Genomic DNA, 22481 nt, shown 5'->3' with positions numbered 1-22481 from the left:
CTTGTCTGAGAAATCATGGGTAGATGAGCCTGACCGGCTCAGACTCGACTGAGCAACACACACACTATAGCTTTGCAAGATGTTAAATATATTTGGGGAAAACCAGGAAAAGGTCATAGGGGTTTCTCTGTATTATTTCTTACAACTGCATGTGACTCTACAATTATCTCCAAACAATTAGTTTAAAAAATTGAGCTTTAAAAATTAAAACAACATGGACCTTTATTTGTAAAAAATTTTTCTTTTGCTCATACAGTGTTATGAGCTTCCCGTTTTGGCTGCTCAGGACACATCATTTATAATCCATTGCGTAATTAAACTTCCTGCTGTTCTTGGACTGAAACAAGTTATTTAAAATTATTTTTTTAAAGAAACTAAATTGGGAAATAAAGCTGGCTTTATTTTTAATCTTGGACACATTTGAATTTGATTTCAGCATCTTTGAAATATTAATGCATAGATATTTGGTGTGCCTAATTCAAAAATATTTTTTGCAAGATTGTCATGACTATTTTAATGCTGGGAGAATCTTCTATAAAAATAAACCACATAGTTTAGAGGTTAAAGGCTCGAAAGTTCTTCACTGTCTGCACTGAGCCCAGAGCTACTTAACAATTTTATAAAAGAAAATTAGAATAAAATCACAATTTTATTACCCTTTCATGGCTGTGGAGTCTTTCCAATTAAAGTTTGAATACCTTGTATGAGGAAATTAACTCATATGAAGAAATATGTATTATAGACTACTTATAAAGCTTTACTGTCATGATTATATATGATAAATACTAGGAATACACCAACAGTTTTACCATTTTCTCTTTTATTGGAAGGTGAATATACATGTTATCCATAACCAAATATCTCCACACAAAAATTATATTAATTGCAGATATAAAAGCAGGAAATATGAATATTTTAAAAAATTCTGCCCTTCAATAAAACACCTTATGCCTCTAAGAGTTAATACATAACTGATTTAGATTCTGTTTGTTCCTTTTCCCACACACTTGTGCTTTTGTCAACACCTTTTAAAACAATGGTTTTTTAAAAAAATCGATGCTGTAATTAAACTGAAGAGTAGGAAAATCGCTCGTTGATGTGAAGTGATGAACTCAAGAACTATGAGGCTCTTGTCTCTGCTTGTAACTTTACGTTTACTTCTTTTTTTAACCTTTAGTGTGATGTCCTGGGGGATAAATGCAATCAATTTGAAATTCCATAGATCTATGTTTTAGTTTTAGCTCTCCTACTTTCAAACTGTGTGGCTGTCTTTAAATCTCAAGTTCATTGTAAAATGGAAAGAGTACTAGTTACTTTTAATACTAACCTTTTATGTTTAAATAAGATAAAAATCTCAAGCTCCTGGAAGAATGTCTACTCTTTTTAGGCACTCAATATTTACTCACATCGACTTCAACTTCCTCTTCATGGTGGTACCTTTTTTTCCCTCTTCAGCCATAATCTATCCATAGAGGAGAGGAATACTATTTTGCTTGCCTGAAGATAAGATCTGTATCTTTAGAAAAAAGTCTTAATCGTTATTAACTGTTGTATTAATGATAAAAATTGGACATTTTAAAGTTTTTTTCTTTAACTACAAAGAAAGAAAATATATGCTTCCAATTTGCATGACATGTAATAATAAGTTTAATAATATCTACTCTATACTGTCGGAGAAGGCAATGGCACCCTACTCCAGTACTCCTGCCTGGAAAATCCCATGGGCAGAGGAGCCTGGTAGGCTGCAGTCCATGGAGTTGCGAAGAGTCGGACACGACTGAGCGACTTCACTTTCACTTTTCACTTTCATGCTTTGGAGAAGGAAATGGCAACCCACTCCAGTGTTCTTGCCTGGAGAATCCCAGGGACAGGGGAGCCTGGTGGGCTACCGTCTCTGGGGTCGCACAGAGTCAGACACGACTGAAGTGACTTAGCAGCACTCTATACTGTAGTGTTGTCTACACTCTCTCATATCCCTTCTTTACACTGTTTTAAAAGTGATGGACAGAAATATGAGAATTCTAACTCAATATACATAACTGACAGAGAAGGCAATGGCAACCCATTCCAGCACTCTTGCCTGGAAAATTCCATGGACAGGGGAGCCTAGTAGGCTACAGTCCATGGGGTTGCTACAAGTTGGACACGACTGAGCGACTTCACTTTCACTTTTCACGTTCATGCATTGGAGAAGGAAATGGCAACCCACTCCAGTGTTCTTGCCTGGAGAATCCCAGGGACAGGGGGAGCCTGGTGGGCTGCAGTCTATGGGGTCACACAGAGTCAGACACGACTGAAGCGACTTAGCAGCAGCAGCAGCATACATAACTGAGCACAAGTATTTGCATCTTCTCCTTCCTTACAGCAATTAAAACGGTAAAATAAATATAAAAATAAAAATGAATCCATAGCACAGTGGTAAAAAATCCATCTGTCAATGCAGGAGACCCAAGAGACTAAGGTTCAGTCTCTGGGTCAGGAAGATCCCCTGGAGTAGGAAATGGCAATCCACTGCAGCATTCTTGCCTGGAGAATCCCATGGACAGAGGAGCCTGGCGGGCTACAGGCCATGGAGTAGCAAAGAGTTGGACACGACTGAGCACAGTACAGCAGTGATGAAAAGCAGGGAGTGATGCTATTAGACGCATTTGGGAACTTTTGGAAGATAAAAATAAATGGTGTTGGATTTAAAAAATAAAACACCTCAGCAGCATGATCTCAACATGAAGCAGTTGACTGTATTTTCCTGCCACATGGTAATAACTGTCTCAGTAAGGTGAAGTCAGCTAAAGCCCCTCCTGTGAGAATTGGAGCAGGAAAGAGAAATGAAGCAGTATCCTACGTAATCAGAAATGGTTTACCAAGAATGCCAAACATTTGAGGAAAATTAGCAACTAAAAAGAAAGGAACCAAGATCAATGAATAGAGTAAATGACCTTTCAGAAAACAAAAATTAATGGCAGACAAAGATTGGAATTGGTTTCCTCAGAATGATTTGGGAGGTTATTGAATTCAGAAAAGAACAGGCTATTTTTTTTTAAGGGAAATCATTTTTTTCTTAGAAAACAAAAAAATTATTGAAAATTAAATATAGGATCATCACCTCTAAAGTTTTAATATGCGTAAATGTTTCATGCCTTATTTGTTCACTAATGTATTCTTCAAAGTCTAGAACAGTGCCTGACACATGGCTGATGGTAGAATTTTTTGAATAAATTATAGAACATCAAATAGTAGAATATTTCAGAGTATAAAACAAGAAAGATTGTAGAGATTTATTATGAACTCTAGAAGTAGGAGGAGAAGCCACAACAGTAATTAAGAAAGGGTAGTATTAGCACAGGAAAAGATCAATAGGAATACAGTAGAGAACAAAAATGAAAACCTAGTCTATATTTAGAAATGTAGTACATGATAAAGGTGGCTTTTTAAATCAGTAAAGAAAAAAATGATGGTATTGGGACAGTAGGCTATCATTGGTGAAAAAATTACTTAGAATTAAAATTCCCACCATATACCATTTACACAAAATATTTCAGGTTGATTAAAATCCTAAAAGAAAATACCACTGGTCTAGCTTCCAATTTTTACCACCCCACCTCATCCCCATTTTAAAAAGTACAAGAAAGCATCTAATTTTTTGCCACTGATTGATAGTATATTGCTTTGTGTTGATATAAGTTATCAATGGGCCAGTGTCTAGGAAGTCTATCATCTCCAGATATTTCTACTGATGAAAGTGAAAGTGTCACTCAGTCATGTCCAACTGTTTGCCACCCTATGGACTGTAGTCCACAGGCTCCTCTATCCATGGAATTATCCAGGTAAGAATATTGGAGTGGGTAGCCACTCCTTTCTCCAGGAGATCTTACCAACCCAAGGATCAAACCCTCATCTCCTGCATTGTAGGTGGATTTTTTGTCATGTGAGCCCACAGGGAAGCCCATTTCTGCTAATGCCACTCATTATTTTTCTGACATTCATCCATCTTCTCTGGGAACTCATTTTGAACCTCAGTTTTGCTTGGATAATTTAATGTCATTATTGACTTTTGTTAGCACCACTTTTTCTTTTTGCTGACACCAATATATCCATTTAGTCCTATTTGACATTTTATTAGGAGTTTGATGAGGTCCCTTTATAATTAAATTAAGTGAATTAAAATGATTTAAAGTCCACTTAAATTCAAATGTAAGTGGATTTAAAAAAAAAAACTGTCCATTAGGTTAAATAATTTGAAAATAACAGAGGAGGAAACAGAAGTGGATATTTGAAACTTAGATTCCAATCTAGAGAAAATTTAAAATGTAAACATTACCTAAATCTCATCCTAGTTAGGAATTTGGATTTTATTTTATTCATATGTGAGTCATATCTATATGGTTTACGGTAATGCCATTAAATTCCCTGGATTGGGAAGATTCCCTGGAGGAGGAAATGGCAACCCACTCCACTTTTGCCTGGAGAATCCCATTGACAGAGGAGCCTGGTGGGCTATAGCCTATGGTGTTGGAAAGAGTTGGATATGACTGAAGCAACTTAGCATGCATTGCATCAGAATGTTGCATTTCATTTATATCTCTGTACAGCATAGACATATTCTTACAAACTTGATTCTGATTGATGAAGAGAATCCAAAATAAGAGTAGGGGATGCATGCTATCCTGTAAGTGACAGCAGTAAATTCACACATTAGTCCATTTGTGGTAATAATTAAGATGCCACTGGCTTCATTGATGTGGGACCAGTGCAGTGCCAATAGGCTTCATGCTAAGAAAACCCCATGTTTGGATTTTAGTACTCTTGCATAGCTGTCTAAAAGTCTTAATTCTTATCTCTGTATTTGTATTTTGTAAGTGAAGTCAGTGGGATAATGGAGTATGTGCTGGGGCTTGGAGCCTTGGCTCATCTGTGGTCCCACCACCTTCCATCTCCCCCCACATTACTAAGTAACACCTGATCCCCCAAACCCAGTGCTCACAGCCAGCCCACCAATTTCTCACACAACACTGAGACCCTGAGTGTGGGGATGGTCAAGTTTGAGTATATGTAGTGAGTTGCAGGGAAAAACCCCTGGATGCCTGTGAAGGTCTGCTCTCATCCTGTAAGTGTCTCTGTGTCCAAGGGAGTGTGACAGTATGTGGCAAATAAAGCTACTATGACAGAGCTAGAGAAAGACTATAGAATAAAGGGAAAACTTTTCCCCTGCTTTTGGAAAAAAGAGCCCCACATTTCCATTTTGGACTGGGTCCAGCAACTCCATTTAACTGGCCTTGACTCACAATCATTCATGTGTCTACTTAGTTTCAGGTCCTCAAAAATATTCCCTAATCAGTGCATAGCAGGGATCACCAACTTATTCTCTGGTGTAGGATCAGAGAGTAAAATAGTTTAGCCTTTGTGAGTCTTATGGTCTCTGTTGCAACTATTTAACTCTGCTACCATATCAGGAGATGGCAAGAGTGAACGTCGACATTCTAGGAATCAGTGAACTCAAATGGACTGGAATGGGTGAATTTAACTCAGATGACCATTATATCTACTACTGCGGGCAGGAATCCATTAGAAGAAATAGAGTAGCCATCATGGTCAACAAAAGAGTCCGAAATGTAGTACTTGGATGCAATCACAAAAACGACAGAATGATCTTTCTTCGTTTCCGAGGCAAACCATTCAATATCACAGTAATCCAAGTCTATGCCCCAGCCAGTAACACTGAAGAAGCTGAAGTTGAACGGTTCTATGAAGACCTACAAGACCTTTTAGAACTAACATCCCCAAAAGTTGTCCTTTTCATTATAGGGGACTGGAATGCAAAAGTAGGAAGTCAAGAAACACCTGGAGTAACAGGCAAATTTGGCCTTGGAGTATGGAATGAAGCAGGGCAAAGGTTAATAGAGTTTTGCCAAGAGAACACACTAGTCATAGCAAACACCCTCTTCGAACAACACAAGATAAGACTCTACACATGGGCATCACCAGATGGTCAACACTGAAATCAGATTGATTATATTCTTTGCAGCCAAAGATGGAGAAGCTCTATAGAGTCAGCAAAAACAAGACCAGGAGCTGACTGTGGCTCAGATCATGAACTCCTTATTACCAAATTCAGACTTAAATTGAAGAAAGTAGGGAAAACCATTAGACCATTGAGGTATGACCTAAATCAAATCCCTTATGATTATACAGTAGAAGTGAGAAATAGATTTAAGGGACTAGATCTGATAGACAGAGTGCCTGATGAACTATGGACGGAGTTTGGTGACATTGTACAGGAGACAGGGATCAAGACCATCTCCATGGAAAAGAAATGAGAAAAAGGAAAATGATTGTCTGGGGAGACCTTACAAATAGCCGTGAAAAGAAGAGACGTGAAAAGCAAAGGAGAAAAGGAAAGATATAAGCATCTGAATGCAGAGTTCCAAAGAATAGCAAGGAGAGATAAGAAAGCCTTCCTTAGCAGTCAATGCAAAGAAATAGAAGAAAACAACAGAATGGGAAAGACTAGAGATCTCTTCAAGAAAATAAGAGATACCAAGCGAACATTTCATGCAAAGATGGGCTCAATAAAGGACAGAAATGGTCTGGATCTAACAGAAGCAGAAGATATTAAGAAGAGGTGACAAGAATACACAGAAGAACTGTACAAAAAAGATCTTTACAACCCAGATAATCACGATGGTGTGATCACTCACCTAGAGCCAGACATCCTGGAGTGTGAAGTTAAGTGGGCCTTAGAAAGCATCACTACTAACAAAGCTAATGGAGGTGATGGCATTCCAGTTGAGCTATTTCAGATCCTGGAAGATGATGCTGTGAAAGTGCTGCACTCAATATGCCAGCAAATTTGGAAAACTCAGCAGTGGCCACAGGACTGGGAAAGGTCCGTTTTCATTCCAATCCCAAAGAAAGGCAGTGCCAAAGAATGCTCAAACTACCACACAATTGCAGTCATCTCACACGCTAGTAAAGTGATGCTCAAAATTCTCCAAGCCAGGCTTCAGCAATACGTGAACCATGAACTTCCAGATGTTCAAGGTGGATTTAGAAAAGGCAGAGGAACCAGAAATCAAATTACCAACATCCCATGGATCATGGAAAAAGCAAGAGAGTTCCAGAAAAACATCTATTTCTGCTTTATTGACTATGCCAAAGCCTTTGACTGTGTGGATCACAATAAACTGTGGAAAATTCTGAAAGAGATGGGAATACCAGACCACCTGACCTGCCTCTTGAGAAACCTGTATGCAGATCAGGAAGCAACAATTAGAACTGGACATGGAACAACAGACTGATTCCAAATAGGAAAAAGAGTATGTCAAGGCTGTATATTGTCACCCTGCTTATTTAACTTTTATGCAGAGTACATCATGAGAAACGCTGGACTAGAAGAAACACAAGCTGGAATAAAGATTGCCGGGAGAAATATCAATCACCTCAGATATTCAGATGACATCACCCTTATGGCAGAAAGTGAAGAGGAGCTAAAAAGCCTCTTGATGAAAGTGAAAGAGGAGAGCGAAAAAGTTGGCTTAAAGCTCAACATTCAGAAAACCAAGATCATGGCATCTGGTCCCATCACTTCATGGGAAATGGATGGGGAAACAGTGGAAACAGTGTCATACTTTATTTTTTGGGGCTCCAAAATCACTGCACATGGTGATTGCAGCCAGGAAATTAAAAGATGCTTACTCCTTGGAAGAAAAGTTATGACCAACCTAGACAGCATATTCAAAAGCAGAAACATTACTTTGATAAAAAGGTCCATCTAGTCAAGGCTATGGTTTTTCCATTAGCCATGTATGGATGTGAGAGTTGAACTGTGAAAAAAGCTGAGCACCAAAGAATTGATGCTTTTGAACTGTGGTGTTGGAGAAGACTCTTGAGAGTCCCATGGACTGCAAGGAGACCCAACCAGTCCATCCTAAAGGAGATCAGTCTTGGGTGTTCTTTGGAAGGACTGATGCTAAAGCTGAAACTCCAATACTTTGGCCACCTCATGTGAAGAGTTGACTCATTGGAAAAGACTCTGATTCTGGGAGTGATTGAGGGCAGAAGGAGAAGGGAACAACAGATGATGAGATGGCTGGATGGCATCACTGACTCGATGGACATGAGTTTGGGTGAACTCCGGGAGTTGGTGATGGACAGGGAGACCTGGCATGCTGCGATTCATGGGGTTGCAAGGAGTCGGACATGACTGAGAGACTGAACTGAACTGAACTGAACCATATATTGAAGACAGTCATAGACAATATATACTTTAAAAATATATGTATTATTAATATTTGGCCATGCTGGTTCTTTATTGCTGCCCATCATCTTTTTCTAGTTTTGGTGAGTGGGGGCCACTCTCTAGTTGACATGCACCGTCTTCTCCTTGCAGTAGATTCTCTTGTTGAAGAGCACAGGTTCTAGGCACTTGGGCTTCAGTAGTTGTGGTTGAAGGGTGCAGTTGCCTTGCATCAGGTGAAATCCTAGTTCCTGGACCAGGGATCAAACCTGTGTTCCCTCCATTGGCAGGCAGACTTTCAACCACCAGACCACCAGGGAAGTCCCTATGTATAATTAAATACTCATAAGTGAATGAACGTGGACTATGTTCTGATAAAACTTTATTTAAAAACATTGCAATTTGGTTTATATAATTTTTAACTGTCATAATATTATTTTCCTATTTTTTTCAGCCATTAAAAGATGTAAAAATATTCTTAGCTCACAACTTTACACAAATAGTCAGAAACCTGAGTTTGGCACATGATCTATAGTTTGCTGACTAGTTAAGTGAGTATGTGTGGGAGCAAGTCCTTTGGAAGCTAGGGCTATATGAATGCTGGCCACAAGGTGGGGGAGATATTTTAGAGGACCCACTTATTTTAGACATTGAAATTTGACAAATTCCATTTGTAATTTCAGTGAATTTGTAAAAATATTTTTTTTCTTATACTGAACGGCTTAGCAGGATTCTATCAGAATAGGTTTTTTTTTTTTTTTTAAAAAAGACAATCTATTAAAAGTTTAAGCAAATATTCCAGACTCATCCTCTTTTATCTCCATTTTTAATATCTCTACCATCTCTTTATTTTTTTCTCCCATTGCTATTATTTCCACCCATAGATATCTCTTTTTAATTCTGCCTCTGTCCTTTGTGTTTATGAGGCACCATCTGTTTGTCTCTAGGTCTGAATACATGAACATTCTTTCTAATCTAAGTCCTTCCTGCTAACTACTTATGTAATCTGGAGGGATGAGGTGCAGAGGGAGATGGAGGGCAGGTTCAGGACAGAGGGGACACGTATGAATGTGGCTGACTTATGCTGATATATAGCAAAGACCATCACAATATTGTAAAGCAATTGTTCTCCATTTAAACTAAATAAATAAAAATTTTAAATATTTCTATTATTTCACTTTTTAATGTTTATTTACTTATTTTTGTTTATGTATTCGGCTGTGTTGGGTTTCAGTTGTGTCATGCAGGATCTGTTGTTGTGGCATGCTCAGGCTCTGTAGCTGTGGCTTGTGGGCTCAGTTGCCCTGTGGCATGTGGCATCCCAGTTCCCTGACCAGGTATGCAGCCTGACTCCCATGCTTGGAAGGAGGATTCTTAACCACTGGACCACCAGGAAAATCCCACTGCTTATGTAATCTTGAGTAGATCATTTAACCTTCCTGAGCCACTGCATTCTGTGCTAGTTAGAGTAAGCAGTTCTAGGACCACCACAGACAAACACAGGATCTCAGTAGTTTCACACAGAGGATGTTTACTTCAGCTTCTCATAAAGCCTGATGTGGGTTGACTGACCTCCCTTCATCTTGAAACTACATCATCTGGTGAGTAAGAGAGGGATGGAGAAGGCTCACTTCTACTAACAAGTCAATTAATGATTTACATGGCCTCAACCTAAATGCGCATAAGGCTGAGGAGTAAAAGAGAACCTACGCTTATGGTTTTGTTGAGCACTAAAATGATGTGTAAAATGATCCCTTAAAACAGGGATTGGCTAACAATTCCTCTAAAGAAACCGACAGTAAATGTTTTAGGTGTTGTGGATAATATGGCCTCTGTTAAAACTACTCAAATCTATCACTGCAGTGTTGAGAGAAGTTGTAGACAATAGTGAATGAATGAACATAGTTGTATTCCAATAAAACTATATTTTCATTATCAGCAGACAGGCCAGATTTGGGCCACAGGACATAGTTTGCTGATCCCCTTCTTAGAACATGACTAACATATAACTATTCTCATTTTCCATCACCTCAGATACTCAGGGAACTTCGGGCAATGGTTCCTCACTACCTCAATGTTCCTTAAGCTGACTCATGATAACTAGAGATAGTTCTGAATAACCAAATAAGAATGAGATCAGATGATCACTGATTTATTCCCTTTGGAATTTCCATTAGCCTCTCTCCTTTCCTCTTGATATATTATTTGAACATTGAAGCTATGCTACAGTGAAATAACAGTACTCTGCTCAAAGAAAGAAAGAAAGGGAAATATCGTGTAGATTTGCATAATCATATAGATTAAGAAGTCTATACTGAGTCCCAAGAGCATACGGGCATCAGTGCAGTTCAGTTCAGTTGCTCAATCATGTCCGACTCTTTGAAACCCCATGGACTGCAGCATGCCAGGCTTCCCTGTCCATCACCAACTACAGGAGCCTACTCAAACTTATGTCCATTGTGTTGGTGATGCCATCCAACCATCTCATCCTCTGTCATCCCCTTCTCCTCCTGCCTTCAATCTCTCCCAGCATCAGGGTCTTTTCCAATGAGTCAGTTCTTTGCATCAGGTGGCCAAAGTATTGGAGTTTAATCTTCAGCATCAGTCCTTCCAATGAATGGTCAGGACTGATTTCCTTTAGGATGGACTGGTTGGATCTCCTTGCAGTCCAAGGGACTCTCAAGAGTCTTCTCCAACACCACAGTTCAAAAGCATCAGTTCTTTGGCACTCATCTTTCTTTATAGTTCAACTCTCACATCCATACATGACTACTGGAAAAACCATAGTTTTGACTAGATGGACCTTTGTTGGTAAACTAATGTCTCCGCTTTTTAATCTGTTGTCTAGGTTAATCATAGCTTTTCTTCCAAGGAGCAAGCATCTTTTAATTTCATGGCTGCAGTCACCATCTTCAGTGATTTTGGAGCCTAAGAAAAAGTCTCTCACTGTTTCCATTCTTTCCCCATCTATTTGCCATGAAGTGCTGGGGCCAGATGCCATGATCTTAGTTTTCTGAATGTTGAACTTTAAACCAACTTTTTCACTCTCTTCTTTCACTTTCGTGAAGAGGCTCTTTGGTTCTTCACTTTCTGCCATAAGGTGGTGCCATCTGCATATCTGAGGTTATTGATATTTCTCCTGGCAATCTTGATTCCAACTTGTGCTTTCTCCAGCCCAGCATTTCTCATGATGTACTCTCCATAAAAGTTAAATAAGCAGGGTGACAATATACAGCCTTGACGTACTCCTTTCCCTATTTGGAACCAGTCTGTTGTTCCATGTCCAGTTCTAACTGTTGCTTCTTGACCTGCATAAAAATTTCTCAGAAGGCAGGTAAGGTGGTCTGGTATTCCCATCTCTTGATGAATTTTCCACAGTTTGTTGTGATCCACACAGTCAAAGGCTTTGGCATAGTCAATAAAGAAAAAGTAGATGTTTTTTTCTGGAACTTTCTTGCTTTTTTGATGATCCAGCACATGTTGGCAATTTGATCTCTGGTTCCTCTGCCTTTTCTAAATCCAGCTTGAACATCTGGAAGTTTGTGGTTCAAGTACTGTTGAAGCCTGGCTTGGAGAATTTTGAGCATTACTTGCTAATGTGCGAGATGAGTGCAATTGTGTAGTAGTTTGAACATTGTTTGGCATTGCCTTTCTTTCTTTGGAATTGGAATGAAAACTGAACTTTTCCAGTCCTGTGGCCACTGCTGAGTACATCTTGTGTAATTCTGGTACAGGAGTGTATTATATTGCCCACAAAAACCATATCTTTTGGCATCTACCCAATCAAGAAACCTATGAGTCACCCTAGACTCCTCCCTGAGAATCAACTGTCACATCCAATCAGATGCCAAGATCTACAGAACTAACCTCCTTAGTATCCCCTAAAAACATCTGTGATCTCCAACACTACTGCAACTGCTGTACCTCAGGACCCCATTATGTCTTGGCTCAATTCAATAATATCCTTGTAGTCTCTCTTCCTCAGATTCTGCCCTTACCTGTTCATTCTTTAAACTGCTAAAATGATTTTATTGAAATTCAAACCCAACTATGAAACTCTCTTGCTTAGAAATCATCCAGTGGTTTCTTGAAATAGTCAGATGAAAGACCAAACTCCTTAATATGGCATTAGAGCCCTTCATGATTTGTCCCCTGAGACATCCAATATCTCACAGCTTGAACCCACTTGCTATCGTCACATATTCTGCTCTATAGCCATACTGAACCTTTTGCAGTTTGCACTTTCCCTCTTCCCATCCTCTTTTGTTTTCCTACCACCTCTTCTTTCCCTGGTGGCTCAGCTAGTAAAGGATCTGCCCGCACTTTGGGAGACCTGGGTTTGATCCCTGGGTTGGGAAGATCCCCTGGAGAAGGGAAAGGCTACCCACTCCAGTATTCTGGCCTGAGAATTCCATGGACTGTATAGTCCATGGGGTTGCAAAGAGTCAGACACGACTGAGCAACTTTCACTTTCACTCACTTTCAACAGGATTCAACTCAGCCATCAATTACCTGCTTGTAGAAGCTTTTCCTAATTGTGTCTCTAAAGTAGAGGCTCACCTTTTACATCTTGTGTCCACTTCTCATGATGCTTATCACATCATGACACATAATCCTTGGATTGCTGATTTATTCCCTCATGCACCATCCCTCTTCCCACTTCAAGTCTGTAATCACCCAGAGAAGAGGGACAATGGCTTCCTCATCTTATTTGTATCATACTGTTTACTAAGGTATCCACAATTTAGTATACAGTTAGCAAATACTTGTAGACTAAATTAATGCAGAAAAACAGTTTATTTTCTTGCTTGATTGTATAACAAATTGTACTTCTAGTGGGTTTAAAACATTGGGTGGTCAAGGTTCAGAAACATGTATTTCAGAAACATTTATAAGTAAAGGAGTCATACACATCAGTTGGCTTTATCCTTATAATGTTTATGAGAGGGTACATCATATAAATTTGGTTTGCTGCCTTTATACAAAGTGAAACAAAAATAAAATACAACACAATGAGACAAAACCATGATAATGACATACCTGTGTTTCTATTGGAGCCAGGGTCATATACATGTTTTTAATTGCAGTTATATAGTCTAGTAGGAAGAACATTGAAAGTGAATTGAGATTTAGTAGCCCCAAGGATGGAGAAGGCAATGGCACCCCACTCCAGTACTCTTGCCCGGAAAATCCTATGGACGGAGGAGCCTGGTGGGCTGCAGTCCATGGGGTCGCTGAGAGTTGGACATGACTCAGTGACTTCACTTTCACTTTTCACTTTCATGCATTGGAGAAGAAAATGGCAACCCACTCGCGTGTACTTGCCTGGAGAATTCCAGGGACAGGGGAGCCTGGTGGGCTGCTGTCTATGGGGTCGCACAGAGTTGGACACGACTGAAGCAACTTAGCAGCAGCAGTAGCCCCAAGGACAGACATTTCATGAGAAATCAAGCCTGACATTGAACACCAGTCTTTCATACTTCAAAAGCAACTGAGTCCTATGTGGGTATTAATTTGAATTGCATTACTGAGTTCATGTGTCATAATAATAAATAAATTATTCTTATATAACAATATTTATGCCTCTTAACCATTCCTATGAAAATATTGCAAGGGTGAAAGTGTAAAGCATGTTATAATTTGAACACCTTAAGTAAAAAAAACTCTGTAAAACACATTTTCAATACCATCAGCTATTTTAGATTACAGACTAAGTAATGTCTGCTTTTCAAAAAACATGATGAACTGGAAGAGAAATGGTAACATGAATATTTTGCAGGAAAATAATTGTGGACTTCAGTGATAAAATTAGCAAGTATTTGAGGGCAGAGAAAGTGTTACTAAGCCAAAAGTTTATTGCACTTTTTTTGTACTTTGCAGAAAGTTAAGTACAATAAACTTTATTTTAAAGAGGTTGTATTTAATCGCTTATTATTGTGAGATTAACATTTCATTAACATTGATAATAAGAATAAAACATAAGAAAACTTAAATTAGGAAATGTGCACAATCCTGAGAGCCAAAAAGACTGCAGTTTTTCTGAAGGGTAATGTTGGAACCTCTGCTAGGCAAGAAAAAAAAAGTGAATATAATTAAAATTGTGGGGAAAAAAAAAAAAACCAGAAAACTGCTATAGGGAACAATCCACTACTGACAAAAGATTATATCTGCTGTTACTCCATGATTTTAACATTTATGTTTAAATTTACTTTTTCCTTTTGCTATTTGGGGATTAATTTAAATCCTTAAAAAAGAAATCAAAGTTCACTACAAATACAAATAGATTCTTAGATCCTAGAAAATGTTCCATACAAATTTACTTCATTTTAATGATGAAATTGCAGCATATGATACTTGGGGACAATATCAAATATTCCCAGTTCCTTGGACTATATAGAAAATTAAAAAATGGAACTGCCTTAATTATGCTTCCATATTGTAAGGATTCTTTTATTTCTTTATTAGACTCTTTATTCTCAGGGTCTGCCAAATGCAGAATTCTATATAAATGTTAGCTGAATGAAAGGTGACTCAAAATTGCAACTTTCTGAATTGATCATTAAGAGAAATTCTGAGCACTGTATTTTTGCAGTCTTCTGGAGAAATCTAACAAAAAAGTCTAAATTATTTTATCAACTATGCCATGACATTTTTTCATAAACATTTTTTATTATTGAATTAAGGGACTTTTTAATGTCTCTCTGTAAAACACAATTATATTTTATGTGTAAAAAACAGACAATGTAACTGAAAAAAAATCACTTAGATTAAACTGATGGGGAATTGGGCTGAAGATGAGCATGATCCTATTAATACTTTTATCATGCTCATTTATTTTAGCCTAAACAACGAACATCTATTGTGTCTTCTCTGGATTTTCATCGAATGAATCACAACCAAGAATATTTTGAAATCAACACATCTACAGGGTGTACAAGCTTTACTTCCAACCCTCCAGTTAGTCCACTCACCTCTTCTGCAGCAAACACAGAAGTCAAGAACAAGGAAACTGGCGATACAGGTAAAGCCGTTCATTTTATGCAGGTATATTGTTGAGTTTTTAAAACCAAAGCCTTTATGAGTTAGAGGAGTTAAGAGGGATCTTCATACAAATCTCATTGTGTTTTTTGTTCATGACTTCATGCCAAGACTTTAAAGGCACCATCCAAAATGTGTGGAATAATGTAATCATTGGCATATTTTCAGGTCTGACCTTTAAACAGAACCAAAATCTAACCTTTTGAAACTAGAAATGGTATTGAATAGCATGTTGTTATGGTTTCCAAATGTATTATGTCACCTACATGTCACATCAAAAATTTTAGAATAAACTGATATTTAATAATAATGTGGAAGGACAATGCTGATTTGTTTTATATTGAAAGGTAAAACTTTGAATTTCACAAAGTAAAATGTTTAAGATAAATTTCACAAATTTATCTACTATGAAAAATAGCATTTTGTTATTTTACTCATAGGTGGTTTTGTTATATGTTATATTTAAGAATCTGCATATAAAGGCATTAGCACATGGTGTATAATGAAGTAGAACAACTTTCTGAGTCAGTTCTGTCACTGATTTGCTAGGTACTTTCCATCAAATTACTTAACTTCTCTGATCTTTGATTTGCTCCTCTGGAAAGGGGAGATAATATCTGCTCTTTGGGTAGTTTTAGTAATAAATGAGCTGATTTATGTGAAGCATTTTGGAAACTATGAAACAATATTTTTATTTAGTACTATCATTATTGTTTAATATTATTTTTTATTCTTAAATACTATTATTGTATGAAATCTGTAGTCATTTTAAGAAAAGAAGAGCCAGCTATACATCTGTACTCATGCTGAGATGGTTGACCTTTTCTTGAATTAAAAGCATAATCTAAATTAATGGATAAATCTACTGTTTATTTTATAAATGATTGCATGCACAAAAAACTAATCATTATAAAAATGTCAAGTGTTAATAGAACTAAGACTAATACATAACAACCTCACAAACAAATTGCCTGCTGCAAAGCACTTTTAATAAGTGGACCAATGAATTTATTATCATATAAAAGAGAACTGTTTCAAAAGTAGCCCAAACTATAGTTAAAATTTCCTACTTGTTAGGCAGTATATTATGTAATCTAAGTATCAACTTGAGAATCATCAGGAAAAGGTGGTAAAGAGGGTCTACCTTTGGAGGCAGACAGACTTAGATGATATGAATGGGTTAGCATTTAACTAGAAAGATAAGTTCAGTTCAGTTGCTCAGTCATGTCTTACTCTTTGTGACTCCATGGACTGCAGCACGCCAGGCTTCCATGTCCATCATCAACACCGGGAGCTTGCTCAAACTCATGTTCATCAAGTCAGTGATGCCATCCAACCATCTCACCATAGTATTAATATGTAGAAAGATCACCAAAGTATTAATATGTAGCAAATAGATTCAAGATGAGGTGAGATTGGAGGTAGGATGCAACAGGGCCATCAGCAATGGAAAATATAAATGGATTTGAGAAACACAAGGAAAGAGTAATCAACAGGTCATGGCAACTGATCAGAGGTGTGATGAGGAGGAAGAAAAGTTCAGGAAAAACCCTAAAATTTCTTGCTTAAGCAGATTAGTCAAATCTCACTGCCATTCTTTGAAATATGGAATATTTTAGGTAAGACAGAAGAGAGGGATGGGTTATGCGGGACCTAATATATGCCATTTTAAGGACTTTGGATTTCACTCAGAGTGAAATTGGGAGTCAGTTCAGGCTCTTTCAGGAGAGTGACATGATGTAACTTCTATTTTATAAGAATTGCATCAACTCTTGTATTGAGAATGGACTGGAGAAGGAGGATAAGTCTGGAAGCAAGGCCAGTAGGGGGCTATTGTAGCATTCCAGTAAGATGAGAGAGGAAGTCAGCTCAGGTCAAAGGTGAAGCAGTGGAGCTGGAGAGAAACTGATGGGTGCTGGACATATTTTTTTAAGGTAAAGCCTGTAGTATTTTATGATAGAGTAGATGTAGTATATGAAAAAAAGAGAAGAATTAAGGATAACTGCAATGTTTTTGTCCTAAACAATTGTAAGCATGATTTTTAATGGCATCTGACATGAGAGAGGTCCTGGGAAGAACAGATTTGGTGAACAGGTAAAAATATCAAGAGTTCACTTTTTTTTAAATTTGAAGTATTGTTGATTTACAGTGTTGTGTTAATTTCTGCTATATAGCAAAGTGATTCAGTTATACATGTATGCACATTTTAAAAATATATTTTTTCTATTATGATTTGTTATAGACTATTGAATACAGTTCTCTATGTATACTGTAGGACCTTGCTGTTTATCTATTCTATATATGAGAGCATATGTCTACTAACCTTAACCTCTTACTCCATCCCTTGCCCAAATCCTCCCCCCTTGGCAAACACAAGACTGTTCTCTAAATCCATGACTCTGTCCCTGTTTCAGTAGATAGGTTCATTTGTGTCATATTTTAGATTCCACATACAAATTTTATCACCTGATAATTTTCTTTCTTATTTACTTCACTTCATATATAATCTCTAGTTGCATCCATATTGTTTCAAATGTCATTATTTCATTATTTTTATGGCTAAATCGTATTCTGTTTTATATATATACCACATCTTCTTTATCTGTTCATCTGTTGATGGACATTTAGGTTCTTTCCATGTTTTGACTATTGTTAATAGTGTTCTATGAACATAGGGTTGCATGTATCTTTTAAAATTAGAGTTTCCTCTGGATATATGCCCAGGAGTGGGATTGCTAGATCATATGGTAGCTCTATTTTTAGCTGAGAAACCTCCATACTGTTCTCCATAGTGTCCATACAAGCTTGCATTCCCACCAACAGTGTAGGAGGTTCCCTTTTCTACCAGGAGTTCATTTTAAGTAGTATCTACCTATTAGGTATATGAATAGATGTGTCATGTAGGCAGCTGAATGTTCACATTCTTTGTCTTCAAAGACAAAGAACGTGAACATCGTCATTGTATACATGATATGGAGTGAATGTATATAGGAGATCAAAACCTGAGCTTGATGAAAGAGATGATAAAGGGCAACAACAGCTAAGAAGTCTGAGGAGGAACAAGGTAGGAGGAAATCTTCCAGTGAGTGTTGGAGAAAATGAAACCAATGGTGTGACTCAAGGATGTTTGGCTCTCTTGACCTTTGGAAGGATGGAGTTGGCATTCTTATGAGGAAGCTTAGTTATGGATAAGAAATGCTATTGGATATTCAAGTAGGTAAGCTGAGGGTCCCTTGGACTGCAAGGAGATCCAAACAGTCCATTCTGAAGGAGATCAACCCTGGGGTTTCTTTGGAAGGAATGATGCTAAAGCTGAAGCTCTAGTACTTTGGCCACCTCATGAGAAGAGTTGACTCATTGGTAAAGACTCTGATGCTGGGAGGGACTGGGGGCAGGAGAAGAAGGGGACGACCAAGGATGAGATGGCTGGATGGCATCACGGACTCGATGGACGTGAGTCTGTGTGAACTCCGGGAGATGGTGATGGACAGGGAGGCCTGGCGTGCTGCGATTCATGGGGTCGCAAAGAGTCGGACATGACTGAGCGACTGAACTGAACTGAACTGAAGCTGAGTACATAGCTAAGACTGATTTTTCAGTAGGGTAGGACAGAGGGTGGAAGCTATGAGATAATTTTATGTTTATTGAAAGTAAAGAGTATTGGTCAAAAAATATTGACAGTGTCTTAGCCCACAGTGAATGACCTACGAGTTCCGAGTTCCTCAGTGAAACTGTTAGGGACAGGTGTGTTGTATATTATTGACACTCACCAGTAAATAAAACATACTTCCTCTTTATGAAAATTTATTTCCAGAAAGCTCTGCATATATGAAAATTTTCTGTGAGCTGGCACCTTTGAGTCCCTACTAAAGATGTTACCTACCCTGGGTAACATTATCTCCAGTTCTGTTAGTAGTTTCAAACTATCACCCCTTACTGGATAAAACTGATGGAAGGGAGCAAATCTAAAAAGAGTAAAGTGGAAAAGAGTTTCTTTCCAAATGGGAGAAATAACAAAAACAAGAGCTTTTAAGTACACAGCAGCATAGGATGCTTTTCTGCAAGGGAGAAGAAACATTTGAGGAAAACTAAAATTAGAATGAAGAAGGTGGTGTGGACCTTTTGTGCTGCTCAGGGATTGCCAGAGAGGCAAACGAAATCCTTCCCTTTAATTAGCTCACACTGACTGGAAATAGAACTCCTGAAGCTGAGTTAATCTTACTCCAGCAGCCACGGGACACAAGCAGCTGAGGAAATCTCTGGACTCCAGCCAGCATGAAGGACAAAACTGGTCTGCTGAGATCCAAACTGAGGTTCAGGATGGGCTGATATGGAGGAAGGATTAAGGGTTAGTGAGAATAATGGGCAATTATATCTTCGAGGCTTATTGCCTTAGAATGTGCATTATACAAATTATCTGAATTATTGCTTGTTAAATTCGGTGCTTTAAGTAGAACAGGATTTTAGGTAGCCAAACGAAAAAAAATATTTTTATATAACATGTCATATATGTTTAATAATAAAATATATTCTTAGTTCTTGATAATTCATGAGGTGCCTCTCCTACACTTTTGGTTTCCTGTTTCCCATCTAATATCATGAGCCTTTTCTTCAGTGCCTTTCTGTGCACATTGCACATCACACAGAAGGCAGAGGTAGGTTAGCAGATGCTTGACAAAGAAATAAAATATTGACTTTTGCAATATTAAAAAATATGAAAATATATAGTTAGCTCTTGGAGTAATTTGGTTTAGTGCATACAATCAGGTGGGAATTTGTTATTCTAGCATCTGAATGCAGAGTTCCAAAGAATAGCAAAAAGAGATAAGAAAGCCTTCCTCAGTGATTAATGTAAAGAAATAGAGGAAAACAACAGAATGGGAAAGACTAGAGATCTCTTCAAGAAAATTAGAGATACCAAGCGAACATTTCATGCAAAGATGGGCTCAATAAAGGACAGAAATGTTATGGACCTAACAAAGCAGAAGATATTAAAAAGAGGTGGCAAGAATACACAGAAGAACTGTACAAAAAAAGATCTTCACAACCCAGATAATCACGATGGTGTGATCACTCACCTAGAGCCAGACATCCTGGAATGTGAAGTCAAGTGGGCCTTAGAAAGCATCACTACTAACAAACCTAGTGGAGGTGATGGAATTCCAGTTGAGCTATTTCAGATCCTGGAAGATGATGCTGTGAAAGTGTTGCACTCAATATGCCAGCAAATTTGGAAAACTCAGCAGTGGCCACAGGACTGAAAAAGGTCAGTTTTCATTCCAATCCCAAAGAAAGGCAATGCCAAAGAATGCTCAAACTACCGCACAATTGCACTCATCTCACACGCTAGTAAAGTGATGCTCAAAATTCTCCAAGCCAGGCTTCAGCAGTATGTGAACTGTGAACTTCCAGATGTTCAAGGTGGATTTAGAAAAGGCAGAAGAACCAGAGATCAAATTGCCAACATCCCATAGATCATGGAAAAAGCAAGAGAGTTCCAGAAAAACATCTATTTCTGCTTTATTGACTATGCCAAAGCCTTTGACTGTGTGGATCACAATAAACTGTGGAAAATTCTGAAAGAGATGGGAATACCAGACCACCTGACCTGCCTCTTGAGAAATCTGTATGCAGGTCAGGAGGCAACAGTTAGAACTGGACATGGAACAACAGACTGGTTCCAAATAGGAAAAGGAGTAAGTATGTCAAGGCTGTATATTGTCACCCTGCTTATTTAACTTATATGCAGAGTACATCATGAGAAACACTGGGCGGGAGGAAGCACAAGCTGGAATCAAGATTGCCAGGAGAAATATCAGTCACCTCAGATAGGCAGATGACACCACCCTTATGGCAGAAAGTGAAGAGGAACTAAAAAGCCTCTTTATGAAAGTGAAAGTGGAGAGTGAAAAAGTTGGCTTAAAGCTCAACATTCAGAAAACTAAGATCATGGCATCTGGTCCCATCACTTCATATGAAATAGATGGGGAAACAGTGGAAACAGTTTCAGACTTTAATTTTTTGGGCTCCAAAATCACTGCAGATGGTGATTGCAGCCATGAAATTAAAAGATGCTTACTCCTTGGAAGGAAAGTTATGACCAACCTAGATAGCATATTTAAAAGCAGAGACATTACTTTCCCTACAAAGGTCCATCTAGTCAAGGCTATGGTTTTTCCACTAGCCATCTATGAATGTGAGAGTTGGACTGTGAAGAAAGCTGAGTGCTGAAGAATTGATGCTTTTGAAATGTGGTGTTTGAGAAGACTCTTGAGAGTCCCTTGGACTGCAAGGAGATCCAACCAGTCCATGCTAAAGGAGATCAGTACTGGGTGTTCTTTGGAAGGAATGATGCTAAAGCTTAAACTCCAGTACTTTGGCCACCTCATGTGAAGACTCATTGGAAAAGACTCTGATGCTGGGAAGGATTGGGGGCAGGAGGAGAAGGGGATGACAGAGGATGAGATGGCTGGATGGCATCACCGATTTGATGGACATGAGTCTGAGTGAATTCCGGGAGTTGGTGATGGACAGGGAGGCCTGGCATGCTGCAATTCATGGGGTTGGAAAAAGTCGGACACGACTGAATGACTGAACTGAACTGAGGTTAAAATAGTTGAATTGGGACTGTTGGTTTATTTGGGCAACATAAGATAAATACATTCACTAGGTTCATTGCATCATGAGAAAGTTCAGGGTGCTGGGAGAGTACCTAAGAATGTAAATGATCTCATCTGGGGTCTGCAAAGCTTTGACATGGGAGAGTCGAGCTTTGAGAGGCAAAGAGGGCCTAACTAGGCTAAGATCATGAAGGAAGATTGCTCTTCAAAGAAGGAATAGCATATTTTAAAAAATAACCCTGTAGTAAAAAACAGAAACCTACATAATTCTATAAAGCCATAATCCTTCAATTAAATAAATAAATTAATTTAAAAATAAAAAAATTTAACATGAAACTACAGGTCCCAGAGAAAGGAGCGATGTGGCAGGAGCTGAGCCTTTAGAGGGAGTAGAAGGCCAGTGGTTCAGGGCCTTCCTTGTAGGCTATTTTCTGGATTTTTATTTTTAACCTAAGAGCATAAGAGACCTAAGAGCAATGAGAAGGTGTTGGTGGAGAGAAGTGATCCAATTTGCATCTTACTATCTATGTTGCTCCTGTTTTCTTTGTGAACCTGAAACAAGGTCATCCTTGGAGAATAACCAATGAAGG

At 38.3% G+C, this 22481-nt stretch overlaps 1 protein-coding gene across 1 annotated transcript in view; it reads left to right on the top strand.

Annotated features, from left to right (window-relative positions):
* ANKS1B (ankyrin repeat and sterile alpha motif domain containing 1B) overlaps positions 1–22481 on the top strand; it is a 1178069-nt gene that overhangs the window by 474104 nt on the left and 681484 nt on the right. Inside the window, exon 12 of the mRNA XM_069585128.1 lies at positions 15074–15254. Within this exon, the coding sequence (XP_069441229.1) occupies positions 15074–15254 (181 nt within the window). The remainder of the gene's footprint in view (positions 1–15073; positions 15255–22481) is intronic.

The sequence above is a fragment of the Ovis canadensis genome, chromosome 3 (genome assembly GCF_042477335.2).
Source record: "Ovis canadensis isolate MfBH-ARS-UI-01 breed Bighorn chromosome 3, ARS-UI_OviCan_v2, whole genome shotgun sequence".
In the NCBI taxonomy this organism is placed as follows: domain Eukaryota; kingdom Metazoa; phylum Chordata; class Mammalia; order Artiodactyla; family Bovidae; genus Ovis; species Ovis canadensis.
This window is presented reverse-complemented; position numbering and strand designations above follow the sequence as displayed.